This window comes from Pagrus pagrus, assembly GCF_965226575.1.
Source record: "Pagrus pagrus genome assembly, chromosome: 7".
In the NCBI taxonomy this organism is placed as follows: Eukaryota; Metazoa; Chordata; class Actinopteri; order Spariformes; family Sparidae; genus Pagrus; species Pagrus pagrus.
The window spans coordinates 6,003,636-6,024,691 of NC_140191.1; the positions used below are offsets into that span (position 1 = coordinate 6,003,636).

The 21,056-nt window shown below is 40.1% G+C and overlaps 1 protein-coding gene across 15 annotated transcripts in view; it reads left to right on the top strand.

Annotated features, from left to right (window-relative positions):
* Positions 1–19,477, top strand: part of syngap1b (synaptic Ras GTPase activating protein 1b) — a 160,410-nt gene extending 140,933 nt beyond the window's left edge. For 9 of the 15 annotated variants that reach the window (XM_084358329.1, XM_084358339.1, XM_084358341.1 and 6 more), the window contains 2 exons: positions 890–962; positions 13,698–16,850. In XM_084358329.1, the coding sequence (XP_084214455.1) occupies positions 890–962; positions 13,698–14,045 (421 nt within the window). In that variant the 3' untranslated portion in view covers positions 14,046–16,850. Of the gene's footprint in view, positions 1–889; positions 963–7,869; positions 7,932–13,697 lie in introns of all 15 variants that reach the window. The other 6 variants (XM_084358343.1, XM_084358330.1, XM_084358344.1 and 3 more) reach the window with 3 other exon arrangements.
* The last annotated feature ends 1,579 nt before the right edge of the window (positions 19,478–21,056 follow it).

Genomic DNA, 21,056 nt, shown 5'->3' on the forward strand with positions numbered 1-21,056 from the left:
TCATTTTACCCAAATAAATTGACATAAATCTGCAAAGTCGCTCATCAGTGACCCATTATAGAGGGATAATATTCCAGCAGGGTGTTTAATCTGCTGTTGTAAAACGGGAGAAAAACTCAATCCAATGAAGTCTATCGTGTGACGAGGACTTTTTTTTATTCACACTAACTTCTATTTGGCATCCATCACCACCATAACAATACTCACAGTTGAGCCAGTTGGCTGTGTAACTGCAAGGTAACCTTGTGTGAGAACTGTCCCTATCTGGATTAAATCCCTGGCACTCGGATAATCACGAGAGCCGGGAAAACCTGCGCTTGTCCGATGGCTCATGAAACATGCAGCAGTAAGCTCGCCCCTATCTGCGAGCTGTGTCTTTGAAATGATTAGTCAAAGGATTTTTCCACCGGCGCCTTGGTCAGTCTGTGTTACGTAAGATGGGCAATTCCCTAGGGGATGATCGGGGCTCGGTTACTGAACCATTCACTCCACGAAACTGGGCGTAATTGTCCACAGTTGGCTGTAATTTCTCTTGGAAAACACCTTAAATTGGGTAAAAAAAAAAAAAAAAAAGAAATGCTTTGATGAATCCCATGGGGGCTAGAAGAAAAAGAAGGCTCCACCAGTGAAAATTGGCAGTGCCTCATAAAGCGTGGCTTGGGGTTGCAGCTGCCCTACATTTGCTTTAAACGGTTGAGCAGCCTATCGGGTTTGAGACGCAGGTAAACCAAACGCCTTGTCACTGTGGTGTCGTTGAGACAGATGTTGCAGATGCATCTGCTCAACTTCTTGTCGAGTATCATCTTGAATTCACAATACTCCCTCTCTTTCTGTCACCCACCCCTTCCCCCTATCTCTCTCTCTCTCTCTCTCTTTCTCTCCTTCCAAGACTCATGGCTGTGGAGGATGAGTTAAGGGGAGGACCCATCATTGAGCCAAAAACCAGGATTTTCGCTGATCAGGTCTGTGAGACTGCTTCTTCTCTCGTCGAGTCCGTACGATGGCCCGTGCTGTCTTCTCTCCCCCCTCTTCCTCTCTTTTTTCCCCCGCTACTGTTATTATTTTGTCTGCTGAGTGTCTGTGGTCCCTCTGATTGTCTTGCCCTGTCCCCGACCCGTCCCTGTGTTTGGGTTTGACTGCCATCTGTCTGCCAACACACCTGGGAGCTTTGAAGATCAGAGAGTGTTGCTGTTTGCATTCCTCGGCTCGAGCTACCGAGACTCTAGCTGGGTCTGTGAGCACATCTCCGCCTGTGGTGATGACCGTGTTGCCAGTTTCTATTGTTTTGTCGAGCATGTCGGGGTTGAAACTCATTTTCACACATGATGCGGAACCAGACTTACTCTCAGATTATTGAACAGCTGAGCCCCAAACACTGCGTGGTGGTGGTGGTGGTGGTGGTGGTGCTGTTGTGTCTTCAGGAGCTTCCTTCTTTAGTCGCTTTTCATTCCATGCTCTCAACCCGCCCCCTTTCTTATCCTTTCAAATGAACTAGCCCACCTCCAAGCATGACTCATGCTGTAAATATAGCGTGTGAACGCACACTTATGTATTATATCATACATATATGTGTTCGTGTGTGAGAAAGAGGTAATGACACCGACTACTCAGCTCATTCATATGTTTGTCCAGATCCGTTTGTTTTAATCAGAACCAAAACGCTCATGTTCATGCTGAAATAATCCTTCTTTTTCTCTGTAATTTATTTCTGGTAGTCACCAGCAGTGGTGGAAGAGGTGGTCAGATCTTTTACTTCACTAAACGTAACAATAACGTCATGTAGAAATACTCTTTGGTGCCAGTTGATGTGTCAAAGGTGCAACATGCAATTTTTTTACGCAAACCCAGCCGCCAGATAAATGTTGGCAAAGTACGTTTCTATTAAACCACAACTAGGTCAAAAGTTTAAGTTTCTTTAGGTTAAAATAAAAATGTTGTCTTGTCAAAAAGCTTATGCTCTGGTTAGGTTTAGAAACAAACACCACTTGGTTAGGGTTCGGAAAACATCACGTAACGGCCTTAAATACCTGTTTATTACCCAAACACAGCTGGAGATGTTCCGACTGTAAAAAACATCTGTTTTCTTTTTTTTTTACTGCCACAAATGTCTGGAAATAACCTTAAAAATATCCAGCAGTGTCATGCTTACAACTGTTGAGACAAATTCAGAAATTAAGACACGAACCGTGGTCACTTGGTCGCTTGGCACCCCTGTCGCCTCCACCTCCTGATATGAGAGTCAGGTAATAAATTTGTAAAGTGAACGTGATAGGACACATTGTTTACATGGTACATGGTTACTATGGTACGTATGTATGGACGTGTTTATGGTTTTGATCTACTTTATAGTGGAGTGATAAAAAAAAGCATCTAGGAGTCATACAGTTCAACATTGTAGGACCGTGTAACCAATGTGGTGACTAAAAAAGTTACATAGTGCACCTTTTATGCACCTGATAAAGGCAGTTGGGTATGAATTGTACTTTAGTGGCAGAAAATGAAAATACTCAAGTAAAGTAATAACTCAACATTGTTCTGTACAGTACTTGATTAAATATACTTAGTTACTTTCCACCACTGGTCACCAGCGTTGCCAGATTTGGCACCGAGTAGCCCGGCTGTCATACTGGTAGGCTGAGGTTTTTTTGCTTTGGTCGTGGGAGGAGATTTTCATCCATCAGATATAATTATAAGCACATCGACTGTATTTCCATCTGAATACTTAATATTGTCAAAGTAATGTTGAAGGTCGTTTTTTCGAGAGGAGAGGCTGATTCATTAGAATAAAAGCTTGTTCTGTTTGCGCCTACAGCAGCAGCTACAACACACACATCATAAAAGCTTAGTCACTGTTAATGCTCCATGATTAGCACAAAATCATACCTGACATTTTCAGCTGACAGAAGCTTCAGAGCAAAACACTGGTGGTCATTATTAAGACTAATGTGACAATTATATGTTCTGAAAAATCCCAGTTTACAACTGTATAAATATATGTTTAGCACTAAAAGTTCTCACTACAGAGAGTCGTTATCAGGTTTATGCAATGTAGCCTGTGGTCCAGGGCTGCAACTAATGATTACTTTCATTATCAATCAGTGTTTCAATCAATTTTTATGGTGACTCGATTAATTGTTTGCTCTTTAAAACATCAGAAACAGCGAGAAATGCCCATCAAAATTTCCTAGCGCCCAAGGTGACATCATCATATCTAAATATAGGTTGTATGGAGGACTGAAACTGCCAAAATAAATTAACCATATAAAAAAAATTAAATGGCTCAATAAATAAATTAATATCCCAATAAATGCACCAAAAATGAAATTTGTACTATTTCCCTTTGCATTTTATAAAATGATAAATAAATTTAAAAAAAAAAAAAGCATTAAAAAATGAATAAAAATGATCAAAAGTAAAATATTCAGATTATTTATTCAGCCATTTATTTTTTATTTTTTTATTTTGGCAGCATCAGTCCTCCGCAGTTTGTTGCACCACCCGTCCAAAACCCAAAGATATTCAGTTTACTAAAATGTAAGACAAAGACAATCTGCTAATTCTCAAATTTGTGAACCTAAAATCCACACAATTCTTGGCATTTACGCCTAAAAAAATGACCTTAACAGTAAATTGATCATCAATTCTCTCTTGATCGTCTAAACGATTGCGCTCTCGGTCCTTTCGGCTCGTCTGTGATCCATATTGGAATTTCCTATTGTGTTTTCTTTAAGCCCTGTTCGGTGCCAGCTGGATGAAGTTTGCAGCGTAGGACGGTGCCTTAAGTGCCATAAAGTGTAGGCAATTAGGAATGTGAGATTTGAATTAGTGCAGATTATAACAAAAAGAAAGAGACAAAACAAAAAGAGACTCACATTTACTGTAAATATAAAAGATTCAGGACCTTCAGAAGCCCGATGAATCACGATGAATTTCACTGTCAGCAATAAAAAAGGTGTTTAGTCATAACACCTTCTATGTGGATGAGCGCACAGTATTAAAGCAGTATTATTCTTGTCTTCTGCATTATATTGGGTTGAATCTGTCATATCCATTTTCACAATTCGAATCATGTTGTAAAACTGCTGATAAACAAAATGACTGTAATTTAAAGCTAATACCTGTTTTGATTAAATCACATTAGCGTGCCATGCTAACAGCGGCTATGCTCGAGATTTCCCGACACGCTTTCATTCACATTTCATTTCCTAACTCATCAGTTTTTCCCTTTTTTCAACGCGATCCTTAATTGTATCACATAAAACATTGCAAAAATGAAGCTTTGCGTACAGGCGGCATCTTCTGATGAAGAGACTGAGAAGAATGACTGATGCAAAATGTAATTCCTTCTTTATAGACAAGTTAAATACGCAGTTTGAGGTGACGACTTGTTCGTTATTCTCAGCGAACAAAGAAACAGTTTTAAGAACCAAATAAATGATTCGTTTAACAAGCTCGTAAGTCTAAAGAACTGTTAAGAGTAGCGTTAAAGGGTTAAATGCCAGCGTTGAGCAGCAACACACAGCTTTATATCTACTGGTGACAATTTAAGCTCCAATACTGCCTTGACAAAAATGTTTATAGGATTACAGAGGAGCGCACAGCGAGCAGCAACCTGCTTAACATTCAGACTGTGCTGGAGGTTATCTTCAGTGTGCTGGAGTCTCCAGGAGTTTCTAGAGTGCTTTATTCGAACAGCTCAAACCGTACAAAGTGAAATCACAACCTCAAAGGTTTTATGAAACCGTCTGCCTTATTTACTTTATTCGAGACACCTGCCTGACAAATCTCTCAGGCTTTTTTCTTTGTGGCCACAGCAAATTTATAACATTAAAAAATCTAAACAAATCACTGGGAGCTGCAGTGGATGGATGTGATGAGGTGAACATAATATTATATAATGCAGTCGAGACTTAACAGCCGTGTGAACAGTCCTGCGAGGCGGTACTTTGGCGCAGAGTTGCTTTGAGCTAAATGCTAACGTCAGCATGCTAATATACTGACGTTCAGATGTAGCGTTTACCATCTTAGGTTAGCGTGTTAGCATTCTGAAGTAACATTTCCTAATGAGCACTAAACATAAAGTATAGTAAGTATGAGGCGAATTACAAATCATCCTGAGGGGGGCACTAACGCTGGTACAAGATTTCAAGGCAGTTTATTAAATATATGTCCAAATATTTAACAATAACCACAAACGTCAACCTCATGGGTGCCAGCTGATAATACAGCTCATCCAGCCCAATCCAAGTCTTTGTTCGGAAAACCAAGCTCCAATTTTATTTGTAGCGACGTTATTTACACCCTTTTCTGAGCCGAAGCCTTCACTGTAGCCGCAGAGCTAAAGTTGTTAGAAAAAAAAGTTGATGCTCAACAGTGCATCAAGGTTAAAAATAAAGTCTGTTCAAATTAGTTTGGGATCTCAGGGCTTCAGGAGCCATATGGAGCCCTTTTAGTGCTTAAAAAAAAAACATGTCACCATCTACTTCAGTTGTTTAGGAGACTGCTGCAAGGCCGTTTTGCTGTTAAGCTCCAGAAATGTCTTGTGGACGACAAAACTTCCCTCGACTCAATCTGCACGAAAATGAGTATAAATGATTAGAGATTTTTTATAATTTTTGGGTGAACTGTTCCTTGAATCGTACACTGTTATGTGTTCGTGACAAATAACAGTTGTTGAGATGTTTCACTGTGAATTAATCAACATTGCATGGCTCAAAACTGTCTGACTTAGCCTGGATAAACATAATAAACCTGCATCACAGGGCCAGTGGATTGGATTGGATTATACAGCACACGTGTTTGTTTGACATATACTGTCTGATACTGGGGAAGAGATGCTAAGAGATAATATTCCATTTAGCTGGAATGCTCCTTTAATCTACATGAAGCTCTTGGTGCTTTAAGATGCCATCGTTTCCTCAGGCCGCTGCTACGTACAGTACTGACTTCCACAACAACAGCCCACACTTAATTAGAGCTCACATAATAAAAACAGGTGCAGGATGCCATGATCCTTCACACAGCGTGCACACAAGATTAACACACGCTCCATACCTTTATGTCACAATTCCTCTGATATTAGAGGGACACAAATGCATCAATAACTGCAGCGTAAGTAGATAAACATGCACTTCAGCAACTAATAAGGTAATAACTGCCTAATAATGTTACAGGTTTGGAAAAGTCTTAAAAAGATGTGATATCAGGACTTGGATGTTATTGAAAAGTCCTGAATTCCATTCAAGGTGGTCTTGAATTATTATCATAATTCTGTAGGTAGGTGATTATTTACAAGCAGCATATTTGAAATTGTCTTTAAAACGACCCACAAATTACCACAATAATGACCCCAAACATGATTTAATGATAAATAATATTCTGCTATTTTCCAACAAGCAGTTAATAAATAACGTCGGACAGAAACTAGTTGGAAGTTTCCTGAAAATATATCAAAAGAAATGACCAGCTATTAAATAACTCTATGTTGGAAAATAACAGATTTTTATTAATAAATCATTTTGGGGTAATTTCTAATAGATTGTGAGGTAATTGAGGAGTAATTTCAAAGAAACTTCAAATATATTACTTGGTAATTACCACCGACTTACCATGAAATTTCCTCACCTGTGAAATGTGTGACCATCACTTTTTATTCCTGCCTCAGACATTAACATTCGTCACCTTTTGACTGGTGTGGCTGAGAAAAGGGCTTTAAATCACACTGTGTTATTAAAAAGGTCTTTCAAATCCGAAGACAGCAGAAACCTGTACGTGCTAATCCAATAAATGACATCACATTATTACACCAACAAATTCATGGTCCAATAACGCTGACTAATGATTTAACAAATTAAGGTTAATACATTACGAATTGACATCGAACAGCCCTCTTTCAGCGAGTCCGTGCCAGTTAAACAAGTTGAATCATTTATGAAGACGTTCTGGTGTATTTTTTACAGTATCTGGCAGTTACTGCTCATTATCGGTTGTAAAACTGAAACGTCTGTTAACAGTTTTTTTGTACAGCCTTTTTTAGACTTTGTGAACTCTTTGTTTGATCAGCAGCCATCAGCGAAGTGTATTTAATGAGGAAACCGCTTCCTGCGTTCGCAGTGACATTAATCACACCGATGTTTCATTCATAAGATTTGATTGCAGCTCTTTTATCTGTTCTAACTGTTGCCACTTCTTGAATGTTGGTGATTATTTGGAGCGTGTGTGGTGCGTTGTGAGTTACAGTAAAACCTGTTTTCTTTTGGATACAGTATATTAATGTAAATATTAGTCTGTTTTATCCAAGTGTGTATATTAATCTTTATGTAGCAGATGATTGCATGTTTGATAAGCATGTTTTTCAAACCTCTGAACCAGGAAACATGCAAGATTCAGCTTCCCAAAGGCTATAATCGAATTAACGCAGCTGCTTTCAGATGCAGATGTGGTTTTGCAGCGCAGAGTTAACGCCTCGCCCTGAGCATGACTTCTGTTGATGACACACAGCATGGCACGCCGCTTTGATGCTTTCAGGCTGTTGGGTTTGTCCGATAATGTTGCGCGTGTATGGTTGCCATGATGTATGTGTATGTAAATGTGCGTTAGGGGGCAATTTTTTTGTGTGTGTATATTTATGTCCTTTTTTTCCTGTTCACTTTCTGTTCTGCATTGTGTTGTTCGGGTGGCTGTTGATTTCCTCGACCCTCACCGCCCTTCTCAGTCCTCCCCACTGCACACAAACCTTCCCTCCTTCTTTTGCTGTCCTGCTTCCTCCTCCTGCCTCCTGCCTTCAACCCTCCTCTCCTCTTCCTCTCCTCTCCTCTTCCTCTCCTCTCCTCTCCTCCTATGTTGATGAGATACGGTGATTTCTCTTAGGGGAGGCGTCAGTCCATCCTAGTGCAGCCCCGTCTCGCGCCTGTCCCACCCCGAGTAACCAGGTAATAAACAAACCGGCAAACTCTCACTCTCCATCCATATCCTGCTGCCTCTTTTCCACTTCTGCTGTTCTCTATGTGCGTCCCTGTCCATATGCAGCACCCTGTGAACTCACTGCAAGCCAACACACTGACGGGCCCACCTTACTTTCCCATTTATCTTCCAGAAAAAAGAGGCCTGTCACAGAATATTTTGGACAGAGGTGCTGATGGCTCTGAAGGGCACGCCTCCATGTTGAAAGAGTGACAACAAAACAAGATTTAAATGTGCACTGAGTCGCTAACTTGTCAGCGAGAGGCGTTCATCTGAAATATGTCTGAACTGTAGTGTCCATAAATCATGTGATGCAATATGCAGACTACACTCTCCACAGCACCACGCCGACCTGTGATCACTTTTTACTCAACAATACCAGATTAATTTAATGCAGGTGAACAAGAGTTTGGACTGAACACAGTTTCTACCCTTTAGAGAAGGCATTATCACAAAAAAACACAAGGAAACAAACATTAATTAACTCAAGATAACTGGCTATCGTGTTGTCCTTTAAGCAGACACTTAATTTTACAAGCTGGCCAACTAGCTAAGTTACTTTAGCTAACTTTTTAGCACACTTATGGTTTACGTGAAGACCCATCCTTAAACCTGAACGAATGAATGGGTCGATTGTCGACATGACAGCAACACACGTTCCAGACCTCTGTCGTACGATCGCAGTGTCCTTGGTTCGTGGTTTGGGTTAACATCACTAGGTTACTCCTGTAACTTTTGTTACTAACATACCTACATTACCTTACTAACTTACGCTACGTAATGTTTGTCTTGCTTCACACTGGATTTGATCAGCAGTCTCGTGTATGAAAGTCCTCCTTCAGCTCTTTACATTACTTGTCCACACTTCCTCCATCCCCGCTGTAATAATTAAAACAGCCACTAGAGGTCGCTGCCTAACACTAAACGTATATATGTGTCATAATAAGCTGCTGTCATTTTCGTGGGTCGTCGGCTCAGGAAAAGCTATTTTGGCACATCTGGTTTTGCAGGTAAAAGTCCCATTAATTGTTGTACGATTTCTCCTAAGCAGAAAACTACGACTTGTCACTTTATTTTGGCAGACAGAAAGATGTTGTAATCTGCTGTGGACTCGTTGTCACTCTCCCAACACTCTCACTGCCACTTTGCGTCCACTGGTAACTCTGAAAATATTCTGTGACAGCGAGTTTAGGGGAGTTTATTTCAGATTTGACATGAATTAGGATGCTCCTTCACAACATAGCACACGCCTTGGCAGAAATGTATAGAAACAGAAGCACTACAGTCGTTTCAAAGTATTTAACATCGACTGTTTTGTGTGTGTGACTGTTGCAGCGCTTTGCAACTGTAACAATGAAAATGTCATTCAGACGCACAGTTCAGTCATAACCAGCAGTCCACAGACATAATATATGCCAACGTTAACATTATTGAATACAAATGATTTTCATGTCATATACGGAGATATAAATGCAGAGAAATACAAAATAATCAGTGAATACCACTGAGTCTGAGCCACCACATTTTCTCACTTGAGCTGATTAACTGGGAATATATTAACCAATATAATCTTAACCGTTGAAAAGGTTGAAGGGTCGAGGTTAAGTTTAGTTTGTAGAATATACAGTATTACTACACTGTGTATTATGTGCACTTATTACAAACAGGACGCAGATTTCCTCTGGCTGTTACAAATGCACAATGACGAGGCATCAGTGAAAGAACGAACAGAAAATATTGTTAAGCTTCTTTCTGCCAAGTAGCTACACAAAAAGCCCAATAAAAGAAATTGCACACAATCACATTTTATGGGTCCGTAGACTTCTGTCCAGATGTGTGCACATTAACACACAAGCTGTTACATTTTGTGCCTGTTTCCTGGCTAAACATCTGGTTGAAAACAGGCTCAAACGTTGGATTTTTTAAAGAGTTTTCCATCCTAAATCTGTCCAAAAGTCTGTGGATTATTGTGTGAATTCTCTTTTATTAAATATTTTTGTTCCCCCCCCTCTCACACACAACACATGTTTTCCTTACGCACATGAACTCACATTTCCATTCAGTTTTTGTTCATCCCTCCCAGCACGCCCTCAGACAAACAACGTGAATTATGGGGAAATCTCCGTATCTGACCCGATCCTTCCCTGACGAACACTGATTAATGTGCATTGATGTGTATTGTGTGTTTTTCCGTGTCTTTCAGTGAGTCTGTGTTTTTCTGATATTTATGTGTTTGTGTACGTGTTTGGCACCTGGGCACATTATTTGGTTGAATGGTGGCGTGTGGAGCGTCTGATGATGTGTGACATGCGTATTTTTTTGTTTTGTTTTGCGTCAGAGCTCTCCACCTGGCAAGCTATAGTCATCTTAAGCCATATATAAATATATATATCTATATATATATCAAGTTATTTAACCAACACTTACAGCAGGTTTTTATTTCAAACGTGGAGGTGAGAAAGATTTTTCAGTTTGCTCTAGACATCCACATCAAATTGATTGGAGATTGGAGGAGATGGGTAAGAACCTGTGTGTACGACACTCTATCTGCATCATTACCAAACACCTAACATTTCAGTACTCCGCTAAGTGTTTTGTGTTTCTGTCTCCAGTACGACAATTTTCATTAGCATAAAAAACACTCTCACATCGAGCTGTAATTGAATGCACCAAGTAATCAAAACACTACAGCCCACAGAGAGTGAAGCGAGTTTGGTAAGTTTTTTAAAAAAACAAAACAAAGGATGTCAGTAAACATTTTTGCCATGTCTTTGTTCAGCTGCTTGATCCCTGAGTTTAATAGACATGTGTATTGGTCTACACATGGATATTAAACGACACTGTTGGTCGTTGTTTGAGAAGTAATGAAACAAGTGTCGGTGGAGTCATGTTACTGGCATCCTGTAACTGTCTGTAACCATATAGATACTGTAGCTGTTCATAGCACCAGTTAGCAGCTGAAAATGTTTTCATTCATTTTGGTTCTGACTGAGAAGAGAAAAACCTGCTAATTCACATCAAATTTGGGGGTAATTTTTTTTTGTTTTTTGTTTTTTTTGTTCTTCTTCTCTTCACTTCTTTCTTTTAAGTGAAATGGAAACACCTTCCACTCAGTATGGACACACCCATCAGATACAGCTTTATCCAGTGATAATTTGCTTTTGCTCCTTCTTTGATTCATTTTCTCTACTGGATGCAGACCAAACTCTCCCTCCTACTTCCTGTCTCTCCCCTCTACAGCATGTCATCCCATTCATATTGCAGTATTCATACTTCTTGTATGTGAGCAATAAAGTGGTATTTAATGTCGTACATATTTTCCAATGTTTGGTAAAGAAAATAAAGCTGAGTTAAATGAGCTCTTATACAGAGAGTCTCTGTAACTATGTCTAGACACCACACAGCAAATGTGCCAGGCAAGATCAATCAAGTGCAATTATTTCAAGAGGTTATACCCTGGTCTGATGGTGAAACTGTGATTTTTCAGCTTTTCAAAATGCTCCTATATTCAAATCATCTTGCTGTAGCTCTTGGATACAGTGAGCGACGTTATGAATAGAGTCCTCATAGTTGTCTATTGGCACAATAACCCAATTGTTTTCTCTCCCCACTGCTCCTACACAGACGTCAGTGAACAGGACTGGGAGTGAAGGCTTGCTAACACACTTTGAAATATACTAATAATGATTATTGCATTGCTGTTATTCTGCGCCAATGTAAGTAAAGAAAAGATGGCAAAACCAAACTTTGACGTATTCACTGAGCAAAAGCTGCAACCCGGGATGAACACCCCTGCACAAACTCATCCCCTTTCCCACCAAGGCAGTTCGAGGGGCCGGTTCGGAGCCAGTGCCTATTCTTGAACCAGTTTTTTCCAAAGAACTGGCTTCTTGGTCAGGGAAATTGGTTCAAGAGCAGCACCACACTTTGCTGGAACAACTAAAACCTTATGAACACCATTTTTTAAAACTAGAGCTCGTATCGCTTTTAGTCTGACTTGTGCACAGAAGAATAAACAAAAGCTTTCCACTGCAGATTGATATCTACAGACGCCCTAAACGGTCATGAGTCAAACATATTATTTCCTCTGTTTTCCTGTGATAACGAGTGTAATTTTATTTGTGTTTCTTTCTACAATCCCACAGCGTCATTATTTTAATCAAAGATCAACTATATCTTACAAATAGCACCTTTAACAAGTGTAGCAGCTGATTGAAGCTCAAAATGTTGGATCAAAAAAATCATGAAAAGTTCATGTGGTTTGTTTTAAAACTCCCAACACACACCCCACAGAGCAGTGTGTATGTAGTGGTCCGCTCTTATGAATCTTGTGAAATTGGGAAAACAACATTTGTTGTCAACTTACAAACAACAAATAAAATTGTACTCACTATCACAGGAAAAAGGAGGACATAATAAGTTTGACCCATGACAGTTTGGGCTTCCGTAGCTATCAACATAGTAGAAGCTAGATAGCTAGCTAAAGGCCAGGGCTTTAAAAGGCTGACATTAGCAGCTAAGGTTCAGTGTTCAAAAGAATCAAGACGTGGGAGGTAATTACCTTTCTTCTCAAGAATAATTGCCGTCCATAGCAGTCACAATGAGCAGCACAAATGTGTTGGACCGGTCGTGTTATACTGTAATGCCAATGTAGGCATGCAACACCAGGAGCTACTTCTGTAAAATGTCGATGTAGTCGTTCCAAAGTCATGCTGGGAAGTCAGAGACGCATAATGACATGACACCACGGTTCTCACCAGCACTAGAGTTGGCTCACATTGGTGTGACAGGGGGATGCGGTCGATGGGTTTGGGTCGGACATTTTGCTTGGTGAATCTGACAGAGGTTTGGGTCTCTTGCCATGCTATAGGATGCACCTTTGCTTTTTTTGAATTTGGCTCTGAGCTCTATGTGGCTTTGTGCATGTTCTCAGTAAGAGGCTGATGCTACAGTATGTGCTGTTAAGATATTTTTAGAAGCCATGATTGTAGAGATCTTCTATCTTTTATAAATACTTTCAGCTACTCGAGCTCGCACATTTACGTAAAAAAAAAAACGTAGTGGATATTGATCATGATTTGTACTCATTGGCAAAGAATGACTCATTTGACTTTACTTTTCCTGACGCCCGACAAACACCCCCCTTTGCTACTCATCCCGAGAGGATCAGGACCATTTGAGCTCAAGAGTTTTAATTCCCCTTCATCCCCTCTTTCCCTGTGTCCCTTTTCCTGTGCTGCCATTTCTATTGGTGTACGTCATGCATCAACTCCGTGACTCATTTGGCTCTCTCTTTCTCCTCTCTCTGTCTCTTTCTTTCTGTCTTTCTCTCTTTCACTGTGGTTCCTCCAACCCCTTATCACCTCTTTTTACTTTCTAATTCCTCCTTACTTTGCTTCCGACATTGCTTTTTACACGTACTCATTCCAACCCGCTTCTTTGTGTTCGTCGATGTTGATGTTTTCCACTTCCACCATCACAATCACATCCTCCTCTGGTGATTTTTTCCTCCTTTATCCCATCTGTATCTCACTATTCTTACTTCCTCCCACGCTGTCACACCTCTTCAACATGTGATTTTTTTCCCTCTACATGTCACGTTATCTGCCTTGATTGGACATCTCCTTTACGACTCCTCACACCCCTCCCATCGCTCATTGAATGGCCTCTCTCCTACGACCACCTCTCCCCGCTCCCACTCCTCTTTCCCCTCCCCTCTCTCTCTATCTCGCTAGGAGGACCAGCTTTCCTCCCTGGGTTCTGCAGACCCCGGTGTGAAAACTGAAGGTGGAGGGGGAGGAGGAGGAGGAGGAGGAGGAGGAGGAGGAGCGGTAACCGACGATCAAGGCCTCAGAGTCTCTTCCTCGGCCATTTCCTCCGACAGCTCGCCCCACAATGGAGTCCTCCCCCAAACTGTAGACCCTCCCTCTCTACCCACTCCTCATCAGCATCCTAGTCAGAATGGAGAGCTCCGTGGCAACAAAACATCCTCCCCCATGACAACCTCACAGGCAACCGGCACCAGGGCAGCAGCAACTACAGGCATAGCAGAAGAAGGGGGAGTAGGTCAAACACAACACTGAGCCAAATCAGAGAGAGATGACACTGTCCCATTTAGCGAGACGATGCTTTGAAAAAAAAAAAAGAAACGATAGATATTCTTAATCCCGGGGGCAAGAGAGAGAAGAAAAAAGTGCGCGGGAGACGAGTAGCAATCACACGGCTACTGTACAGTGCATAACACATGAACACACAACACAAAGGGCTCTTCAACGGACACTTGTTCTCTTGACGCTCACGTGGAGCTTCAGTTAGTATCAGTCTTGCAGGACAAGATGATGATACCCTGTAACGCGCTGTTTGAGTCGGTCAAACAAAGCATACCAAGCCGATATGTGAACATCCGCTCTGTGCTCTCATTGCCTGTCCGTGGCCTCGTGAGACAAACAAACACATGTAAGGAACAAAACACTATAGAATGTCTTGCACCCCAAAGACTTCATAGTAGCCATTAGCAAAGTGCTATGAGCCAGCTTATAGTCACCCTTGACTCCCATGGATGTAGGTGCATTTAAATATATCCTGAACAACGCCAGGCTGCAAAATCGTTTAGGTAGAGACGTGGTGATGTAGTCTGGCTTTTCTTAGTGCCTTTGAGTGTTTTTCAACAGGGTTTTCCAATAGAGATCTGATACAGAGGTAACAGATGGAGATCCAAGTTAGCTTTGCTAGTCAAGAGAAAATGATCTGTGGGCTAAAAAAAAAAAAGAAATAATTCAAAGACACAAGATCAAGCGTCGTAAAAAGGTTTGAGTGACGGAAGACGTTTTTGGGAACTTTTCTTTTTTTTTTTTTTTTTCAATCTAAGGGACTTCTTGTTTTTTTGGACTGAGCTCGTGCAATTTTTCTCTTCTCAATCTCAGAACCGATATGTGATAAACTGGTGCTAAACAGAAACAAAATGGTGCCATTTTCCAAGTCAAATGTCTGTGTCCTGCCATAGCACTGCCTCTTTCATTGATTCATTCACTGTCTCTCTCTCTCTCTCTCCTGTGATTTGTCTTTGACAGGACTTTTTTCCTCCCCCCACCCCCCCGATATGTTTTGTACATGTCTTTGTCTTTGTTCTTTGTGCATCCTGTTGTTGTTCTTATGTCTGACGGGGTTTTGTTGGGGTTTCCATATCTGTGTTTTTTAGAAGCACCCTCCTCCAATCTCTGGTTTTTATTGACAGTAAATAAAAAAACGGCTCCCCGGCTCAAAAAATTGATGGATCATCTTTTGAACGGGTTATTGCAAATTTGTGGAGACCGAGCCCCAGAGTGCTATTTTCAGTTTACACGGAGCACTAAAAAAATTTTTTTTAAAGATTGAATGAAGCTACTTTGAATGAAATGAATGAATGGAGTTTATTCCCAGTTTTAAGGTTTGTTTCTTTCAGTTAAACAGTGTTGGTCCATTGTGTTCATGTTCGGAAGATAAATGGTGCCGATATCGGTACTTTTTAATTAAAAAAAATCAGTTTTCTCTTACAATTTTTGGAGTGTTTACAAACACGAATAACAGATTAGTAATAGTCCCCTTATGTTTTTGATTTGACGCATTTGAACCACACGTTATCAAAAGTAAACATCGCCAGCATGACAAGATAACAAGGATCATCTTCCCAAATATGTGTGAAAAAAAAACATTTTAACCATTTAGGGTTGCCATTAAGTGCCTGGGATAAATATACTGAGCATCCTTTGGCCAGTAGACTAGCTAGTCATCGACCAGATGCACATTTTAAAGCCTTGCTTACGACACTAAGAATATATTACACCCCTGATGCTTTAAACAATTCAGTGAGAACATGCTTTTTCATGTTGTTTCCATACTTTCAGGTTTCATTTCAAAATGAAAAGAGTGGCATCTATCTCTAATTATAATCAAATGACTTTTTTTTAGAGCAAACTGTTTTAATTTACAGTCAATTTTAGAAATATTGTATGATGTATTTTTGAAATGAACTCTTCCGTTTGTCATGTGTCAAATGCTGAAAACACGAGTCTTTGAAATGTTTGTAACGTGTATCCATTTTCCTTCATTTTGTGTATGAACTGTCTGTTGTACGGTTCGTCTGGACGTGAATATGTTTCCTGTCTCTGTAGCCTCACGCACACACTGGTGTCGCTCTGCAACAACTCAGCTTGTTTAAACGTGCAGGTTGAACCAAGACGAGTTGAAGAGCTCCACCTCAGCTTTGTGTCGGCCATTTTTTCTCTTCAGAGAGAACAAACCACTTACTTTACAGTGTCACGGGTCGACATTGGCCAACGCTAGTACTCTCCAGAACAGTGCTAGCGGATTAGCTCACACTTCCAGTGAATGTTTTAACTTGTTGAACCACCAAATGTTAATAATAATGCTAGCAGACTTACGCAGGGAAAGATTGTCTTCTATTTAGACAGCTTGTAGGGCTACCTTTTCTTCTTGTGAAATTACTTGTGTATGAAGAATGTTGGATTTAAAGCGGTCTAGGTGTGAACATCAGTGTCTACTCAGAGATGATCCGTGATTGAGAAATTAACATTGCTGTGAAAATACCTCAGTGACTCAGGTAAACAAGCAGTTGCCTCAGAGCTGAACATATAAAAAAAGAAAAAAAAAAACTATAGACAAGAGATGAGTCCAGCTTTGGAAAGACTGCCACCATGCAGCAGATACTCGGTCTCTAGCTATGCTTCAATAGCACCTGATCAAGCACCCTCCCCCGTTTCTTCTCTCTCTCTGTCTCCCTTTTTTCTCCCCCTAGCCACTCTCAAAGCTTCATCGAGGACAATGTGGAACCTAATTGGCTGATGCACCATCGGCAGTCCGCAGGGTGGCATAGCCAAATGTCCAGAGCCCTCTCTCGTGACGCGATTGGCTGACAAAGGGAGAACTTGGGGCATTGGTCCCATTCTCTTTGCTCAAAGGATGGTGCAGAGCCCCAGCGGACCATGTAAGGAAATGCTGGGATTTTTTTTTTTTTTTTTTTTTTTTTTAAACTTAACTTGGGCCCTCTCTCTCTCTCTGATTTGATGACAGGATAACTTTTTTTTTTTTTAAATGTGTTTGACGCCTCTCGCTTGGATCTACATTTTACTTTTTAAAAAGGTAGGCTGGACACGTATCTGGGCGTTTGTTAGCCTGCCGAGCATGCAAAGAACAGCTATGCAGTCTGATCAATCAGCAGAATGGAGGAACACAAAAGGCCAAGGAAGGCACGATGCTCAAAAAACGAGAGAGAGGGGAGGTGTATTGTGGGTAAGATGTATTTCAACGGTGCTTGACTTCTCTTGAAATTTCAGTCAAAGCTGATTTACTTTTCAAAGCATTTATTTCTCTCTCTCTCTCTCTCTCTTATAGTCTTTTCAAATTACCCTTTGATTCATCTACTCGCTCTTTATCTATCTAGGAAAGCATTATTTAACCGCTTCATTTTTACTCCAGTTTAGACACACTTGATCTCTTTCTCATAGTTTTAGCTCTTCCGTTCCAGTCTACTTTACAGACTTTGATTTTAAAGGAAACTAAATATGCACAGCCTAATACAACAAAGTGAAACTGCTTTCAGAACCACAACTCTTGCTTCAGTGAAGAACTTTGAAAAAACCGGACAGAATGTTATTATTTATATTTCTATGATACTTGCTTATTCTTACAATAGTATACGACAAAAAAAAGACAAAAAAAACTCTTCATCAGAAATCTTCCGGAGCAGATATTTATTTCTTGATATAGATAGATGCCTCTATCTAATGGAAGTTCATAAATAATCCATTTTATATGAACCAAGTTTTCTTACTGAGACAATCTTGTGAAGAGAATCATTGCCCTGAAGGACGTTGACGAAAGGGACAAAACTTGTGTTTTACCTACTCCCCTTACAGCAGTTTGCACGTTGCTGTGACCTGTGCCCTCCCTCCTCTTAGCTACGCTCATTCGAAAATCAAATTACAGAAAAAAATTAAAGTGGACGGATGTTTTCTTGCCCAACGATCGCCATGGAGCTCTCCATTTACGGACGATGTGAAAGCGTTTTCGGATGAGGACGTCCTTGCGGCTATTGTTTTGTACTCCACTTTCGACTGTCTTGTCTGTAGAGTTTTAACCGAGCAGAGGATGAACTCTTGGTTTCAGTGTGGGCCACATTTCCTGCAGTCCAATTGCGGTAAAAAAAAAAAACAACTCCCCATTTATTTCTACGGATGGACTCCACTGACACCAGGCCGAGTTGAAATCCCTGCCAATTTCCACTTCTGACTGAAAAACAGAGAGAGATATGTTAGAGGTTCCTGCTAAAAACGAGTGAATGTGTTTGTATATAAGTGTGTGTACTGGCTAAATCTTTGTGTATATACTGGATAAATGTGTATATATGGTATGTCTATGTGTATATACAGTTTGTTTGTATATGCAGAGTGTACAGTTATTTTTTCCTCTAATGTTTCTCTCTCTTTCTATGAATAGGTCTTCTCAAGTTACCAATACTGAGGCATGGAAAGGTTTTTAAATGTACTGAGCTATCGGAGGCACTTTGTGCGCAGACTTAGAAATATCAGCAAGGTCTGTCACTTCTAGCTGCATTCTTGAAGCTCTCATACAAGAAGTAAACTCACATAATCTTAAGCTTGCACTCATTTTCTGACCAACTAAAAAGCTTTTCTAAGTAGATTTGGGTGACCAAGCAATGTTTGTACATATATAGACTAAGACAATTTTTTTTTTGTTTGTTTTGTTTTCCAGAAACCTCCATCTGCATTTCTTTGAAAAATTCTCGACCTGTTTTTGAGTTCTTGCGTATCTGACTTTCACTTTAGGTTCCTATGGTATATGTTTGCAACGGTTGTCATTCAGAGTTATATATTTATTCCGACAACCCTTATATATTTCTTGAAATTTTGTTCCCCAAATTCTGCCTCTCATGGAGCCGTCTGACCTTTTGTTAAGATTCGGTTGGACCGGCAAATCCTTCCATGAAAGTATACTGTCATTACTGGACATTGCTTGTTTTTGTATAGGTCCTTACTAAATAAGTGTGCCTCCCCCTCCCCCCCTTATACTCTTACTAACCTTAGATCCATTAACTCCGCTGGTCACTCATCTTCATACCCCTTGACAAGCCATAGCCCCCCCCCTCCTCCTCCTCCTCCTCCCCAAAACTCCTCTATTGTTGTTTTGACAGGACAGACATTTGGGGATTTTGTGTATATTAATGGAAGAGTGGTGTTGAAGAGTGTATTGCAGTTGTATATGGATTTGTTATGAATGTGGATATTCTGATCATTGAATTATTATTGTAATAATGATAATAATTATTGCCACTTTTGTTGATTAATTCCTTTGATGCGGTTGATGAAGATGCCATTGTTCCTCTTTTTTTTTTTCTTTTGGAATACACCGGAATTTATATTTTTCGGGTGGGTGAATCTGGAGATAGAAATACGTAAATAAATTAATAAATAAACAAATAATTAAATTCTTAACCAGGTGTGGAAACGTGTGTTTCTGTTTCTTGATGCGCCAGCTTGGAGTTGAAATATCCATCCACGTCAAGATTAAAGGGTAAGTCTCCTTTATGATCCACTGAAGCTGCTCCGCTCCACATCACTTTTTTTGTGTGTGGCTGGTCTATTTTATTTCTCCAACAGGTAAAAACTACGTAGGACGATGTAAAAAATGTATACAATCATTTTTCAAAAGATTAAAGTAAATACCTGATTGTAAAAATGTGATGCAGCAGAGCAACCTTGTGTGTGTTTTTCACCTTAAAGGAGACATAGTTTACAAGTTTACATGCTTTAATGCTCAAAAACACATCAGTTTTCTCATACTGTCCAGCGCTGCAGCTCTCTATTCCCCCTCTGTCTTAGCTTTTCCTGTCTCTTTAATGTTTATCAATGTGTAGCCTATACCTGAAATTACATAGTTAATTAATTCAGTACCAGTTAATATAACAACCCTGCATAACCAACTGCATAATTAATTGGCAAAACTCAACATGCACAGGTTTAAGCCAAACACTACACAAAGAAAAACCCTGCTCTGCCTAACAATACCAGCTGAAATGCACGGGGCAAATATTTTTAATTTTCAACTCATCCAACCTGGATAAGTCAGAAACTGACTGACACACATGAAGATGAACTATAATAATGATGATGAAATAGCCAATCGTTTTGCTGATGGTCTTGTTTGCTGATGTGGGTCATATTGAGGCATCAGTATCAAGTTCAGATCTCCTTGTAGTATGCATAAATCACAGGTTTTAACTGATTTATAGTCTCAAACCCCCAAAATATTTAATTTATAATAATATAAAACAGAGACAGCGAGAAAATCCTTAAATTTCAGAAGCTGGTACCATCAAATATGTGGCATTTTTGCTTGATAAATGACTCAAATGACCAGTTGATAAAAAAAAAAATGCTCCCAATTAACCTTCAATAATCGACAAAGCGAGTAACTATAAATTAGGCTGTTGACAAAGTTATGAATTTTAAAGAAACAAAATCCTGTGTCAAGCCAAGGTTAAGTTATTGATGTGATCTGAAGGCTGTCCCTTTCTTCAAATATTTGTAAAATAAAGATTAATCTTGTAGATTTAGATAATTCACTCTTGTTGCACGGGTATCGTCTTGATAAAAGAATATAATATATCCTTCAAAAACCATTTCCTGTCTGGATCTGTGGTTAGATCACAGGTAAGTTTTTGCATCACGGTGTTTGCTCAACTGGGTCATGTACGTTTTTTCTCCCTGCGACTCACGACTGTGACTCTTCTCTTGGTGAGCAGAGCAGATCATTTTCTTTACGCTCTCCACCAGCTGAGCTGCTGAGAGTGTGGATGGCGGGCAGGATCTGGGAAACCGGGGACTCGCCTGAATAAAGCAAGCTTGTAATTATCCTCATCCTCCTACACTTAATCGCCTGCAGTTCCTCAGTGGGTTGACAACTTCTGAGTTTGGACAGAGCACTGTGCAAAAAAATGAGCACAATGGAGGAGCCATAGACGGTTCACGCTGTGTAAACAGAACAAAGAGAGCTGAGAGATCCGCCTGAACCTGCTG